Source organism: Silurus aristotelis, assembly GCF_946808225.1.
Source record: "Silurus aristotelis genome assembly, chromosome: 17".
Classification (NCBI taxonomy): Eukaryota; Metazoa; Chordata; class Actinopteri; order Siluriformes; family Siluridae; genus Silurus; species Silurus aristotelis.
In genome coordinates, this window is record NC_139590.1 from 24450779 (window position 1) to 24455778 (window position 5000).

The window sequence follows — 5000 nt, forward strand, 5'->3', positions numbered from 1 at the left end:
GGTTTTCAGGGACCACCCGGGGAGAGTTAGCTGACCAGCGACCAGTCCGACGATGTTAGAATACAAAAAGGTGTTAGGACTGAAGTGGTGGGCCGAGAAAAGCTTAGCCCAGGAACTTGAACGCCAGAACCGAACAATCTGCACAGACGGCTCCCTCGAGACCCGACTTATCATGCCTCACTCCCAGGCAAGCTACACATAGCCAGAAAGTGTGAATCGTTTTCTTGCTTGCCTTCATTTTATAGATTGGTTTTGGACTCCTAAAACTTGCCATTGAAACAAACACACATAAAGCGCTTCATGAACAAACAGAAGCTAGTGCTGGCTTCACTCTATGTGCTTTTATAGCGTCCTGGTCGTGATGTCACCCCACCGGTGACGCCGCGCTTTCCATTGGGCGGATTACACATTAGATTCAGAACGTGGACAACGTGAAAGTGTTTCCCAAGCGTTGTTGACGCAGCTCGAGTTCCTGAAAACCTCATTAAACACTTTTATTGTGGTTGTAGGCAGCAGAGGGCGATAAACTCTGCTCTGTTCAGTAATATTTTTGTCTAATTCGATTTGATTTGCATAATTTAATGCCTGAAAAAGCAGGAAGTGTGTTTTTGAATTTAGACTTTATTTTTTTAATTAAATAAACGTATACACACACACACACACACACACACACACACACACACACACACACGGGGGATAAGAGCAGATTTATTGCCTGCATTTTTCAGGGTTGTTGTGTGGAAGTTGTCGCTGAGGTTATTACAGAGTGTGTAGCATCTTGAGGCGGGTAAATATCAATATTACATTTTAATAAAGTCGGAAACACTAACATAGTCCATGTGGACATGTACAGCCATTTTTCCACAAGAAACTAAATTTATTACAACATTATTCTTGACGCCTGACAGCCTGATCATCCTGCATCATCACACCAAACATTTCTGTATTTGTGGAGTCGCATCGTTTAATACACACATCTGCAATGTGTTTCGGTATTAGTTATTTCTATCTGCGATTTTCCCAAACTCGTTTAATACTTATTTAAATGTTAAGTAAAAACTATTGTGGTGATGTCATACAATATAATGTGTGTGTGTGTGTGTGTGTGTGTGTGTGTGTGTGTGTGTGTGTGTGTGTGTGTGTGTGTGTACGTGTAGGAGCAGAAAGATCAGAGTTACTCCACAGTTAAAACCTCATCCACGAAAATCAGTGTGAACAACCTGAAACCCGGCACCACCTACGTCTTCCTCATTCGCACCTGCTCCAGCCCCGCCCCTTCATCTCTATACTCTTCCCCCTCTTCATCCTCCTCCTCTTCATCATCACTCCTCTCATCCTCTTCACCCTCTTTATCATCATCATCATCATCATCATCATCATTATCAGCCTCTGTTCCTGCAGTTCCTCCTCCATCACCACCTCCTCTGGATTATGGGGCTTTCAGCTCACCGCTGGAGCTGCAGACACTCGGAGAATGTGAGAACACACACACACACACACACACACACACACTACACACTCTAATATGCACTTTAATAAACACACTACACACACTTATATCACCAAACAGATTAAAACTAAAGTAACGAGTCTGAAAATATAAGAAGTAAAAGTACAGATATTTGTGTTAGAATGTTATGAGTGAAAGCAAAAAGTTGTCAGAAAAATAAGTAAAAAACTGATACCAGAAAAATCTACTTAAGTACAGTAACAAAGTTTTTTTTACTTCATTACTTTCTGACAAATACACACACACACACACACACATACACACACACACACACACACACACACACGATCTATTTTTATTGTTACATATACACACACAATGGCAAACTAAAACACACACAAATACAAATGTCAGCTCAAATATTAGCATGTTTATACACACACACACACACACACACACACACACACACACACACACACACACACACACACACACGAAGAGGCCATTAAAATGCATCAGTGTGAGTGTGTGTTTGTGTGTGTGAGAGCATCTGTCAGGCTCTACTGCTTTTACACAGGGCTAAATGGCTACTGCTGCACTGCATACTAACCACAACCTCCTCCCCCCTCCCTCCCCTCTCTCTCTCTTTCTTGCTCTCTCTCTGTGTCTGTGTGTGTGTCTGTGTGTGTGTCTGTGTGTGTGTCTGTGTGTGTGTCTGTTTGTGTTGTGTGTATGCAGTGGCCTTGGCATCCAGTGAGCAGAGTCCGGTGGTGATCTTGGTGGTGGTGTCAGTAGCTGCTCTTATTATGCTGCTGTCTCTTGGTGTAGGACTCCTCATCTGGAGGAGGTAACAACATACCTGTAACTACACACTTGTAACATAACACAACAATGCACCTGTAACAGCTACATCACACCCGTAACAACCCAATCGTAACAACTACAACATACCCATAACAATTTTCCTGTAACAACTACATCACACCTACAACAGCTACATCATACCTGTAACAACAGCTACATCACACCTGTAACAACAGCTACATCACACCTGTAACAACAGCTACATCACACCTGTAACAACAGCTACATCACACCTGTAACAACAGCTACATCACACCTGTAACAACAGCTACATCACACCTGTAACAACAGCTACATCACACCTGTAACAACAGGTACATCACACCTGTAACAACAACTACATCACACCTGTAACAACAGCTACATCACACCTGTAACAACAACTAAATCACGCCTACAACAGCTACATCACACCTGTAACAACAGCTACATCACACCTGTAACAACAGCTACATCACACCTGTAACAACAGCTACATCACACCTGTAACAACAGCTACATCACACCTGTAACAACAGCTACAGCACACCTGTAACAACAGCTACAGCACACCTGTAACAACAGCTACAGCACACCTGTAACAACAGCTACAGCACACCTACAACAGCTACATCACACCTGTAACAACAACTACATCACACCTGTAACAACAGCTACAGCACACCTGTAACAACAGCTACAGCACACCTGTAACAACAGCTACATCACACCTGTAACAACAGCTACAGCACACCTGTAACAACAGCTACAGCACACCTGTAACATCTACAATGCGCCTGCAATTACACATACGTTGTAACAGTCCTCTAATCACACACAGATTTTTTTTTTTAACATGAATCCTGAATTTTTCCTGGCACACACACACACACACACACACACACACACACACACACACACACACACACACACACGCGCACGTGCACGTGCACACACGCGCGCGCACACAAAGGTGTCATAAAATGAGCGATCTCTATACAGCAGGACTCGCAGCAGCTCTGCATTAATCAGCGTGATGAGAATGGATTAGATGGAGGCAGCGTGAAATGGCTTTCATTCATTCCTCCTCTGCACCATACGCACTGAAGGCTTCTCTATTGTCAGTCCACACACACACACACACACACACACACACACACACACACACACACACACACACATACACAAACTCTGTATTCATCTACACACCTTCCACACACTTTACACTCAAATGTCATATTTATAAATTTGGATTTATCGAGCTCGGGTTTAAAAGGCTGCCCGGTGATGTATGATGCGTGTGTGAGGAGCTTATTAGAGTCGGGAACATACATCACGCGTGACACGGCATCGAGCACACGCACGAAGAACACACCGGGAGAACACGTGAAAAGAGAACACACCGAGAGAACACGCCTCATACCTCAATTATAGAAAATTTAGATGCTGGCGCTCAGGCGTGTCCAATTCCACAAATAATATGAGCTGTACGAAGACAGAGAGGCCTGTCTGACTGACACGCACACACACACACACACACACACACACACACACACACACACACACACACACACACACACACGCGTGTGGAAAGTGGAATTGTTTTCCTAAATGGCTAAAAGTCATGTTAAAAGCTCATTGAGCTGAAATGTTGGCATGAAGGTCATTTTACCAACATCACAGGGTTTAGCTTTTTTTTCTGTCACATTTATACACAGATACAAAGCACACATTTGTTTTTCTTTTGATGTAGCATATTTGTTTCTGCTTTGAGTGTGTGTGTCTGTGTGTGTGTTTGCCACACATCTCGCCTTGCTTCATTCCTCCGTCTCTAATGTAAACAGATCCCCTGGTTTTTACACTCATTTACGTGCAGAGCGAGACCAGACGCTGATAGCGTGACAGCTCTGCGCTCTGGTGTTCACAGCTGTTTGTAGATCCCGGGTTCTCAGGGTTTGACTCGTGCTGTCTGGATCATACAGGAGCACAGTGGAATATGTGCCAGTCTCGTCTATTGCTTTTTGTGTCTCTGAGGCATGGTGCTAAGTGTGTGTTGACTATCGACGGTATGATAAATGTGAAGACAGATGTGTGTGTGTGTGTGTGTGTGTTAAACTTCGATGGCAAGAAGAAAAAAATCTCTTCTGGATCTCTTAAGCCCGAGTGTGATCCTGTTTGAATTTGAAACGCTCTGTTCTGTCACTTGTGATAAGAGAAAAGGATTTGGTTTGTAAGTTAATTAGATTTCCAGCTCGAGCATTTCAAATGCTGTTTTTTCCAACCTGGAATTATATATCTCCTGACTTCTATTGTTCTAGTTTATAAAACTCTGAACTCAAAGCAAACAAAATAAAAAAATCTTTTGAGGACTCGCCTGAGACGTGACTGACGCTAAGTTCTCTTGAACGCAGTATCTTCAGACTCTCAGTGTTGATTGTACGATGTATCTTATGGAAGCATAGAAGTAGCAAAATTCAATTTAGGATGTAATATTCAAAATGGAAATGTATTTCTGTATTTACATTTTAATTTTTGCTTTACCATGTGTAAAATATGATGTAAAAGGAAGATGGAAATGAAGTGATATACTTTACATTTGCCATTTCTACTAGTTTTAAATATGTAAATTACATGCAAATATTTACACTTTAGAAGTTGCAAAATGAAAATGTATAACCCATATTGATCTGATTTGTGTCGCATGTCC

General features: G+C 42.3%; 1 protein-coding gene across 2 annotated transcripts in view; it reads left to right on the forward strand.

The window, feature by feature from the left end:
- The window catches only part of epha10 (EPH receptor A10), an 80346-nt gene that overhangs the window by 65145 nt on the left and 10201 nt on the right, over positions 1-5000 (forward strand). For both annotated transcript variants that reach the window (XR_014537562.1, XM_083566475.1), the window contains exons 7-8: positions 1158-1476; positions 2189-2297. Coding sequence is in view for 1 of the 2 variants with exons in the window: in XM_083566475.1 (XP_083422601.1) it covers positions 1158-1476; positions 2189-2297 (428 nt within the window). In the remaining variant the exon portion in view is untranslated. The remainder of the gene's footprint in view (positions 1-1157; positions 1477-2188; positions 2298-5000) is intronic.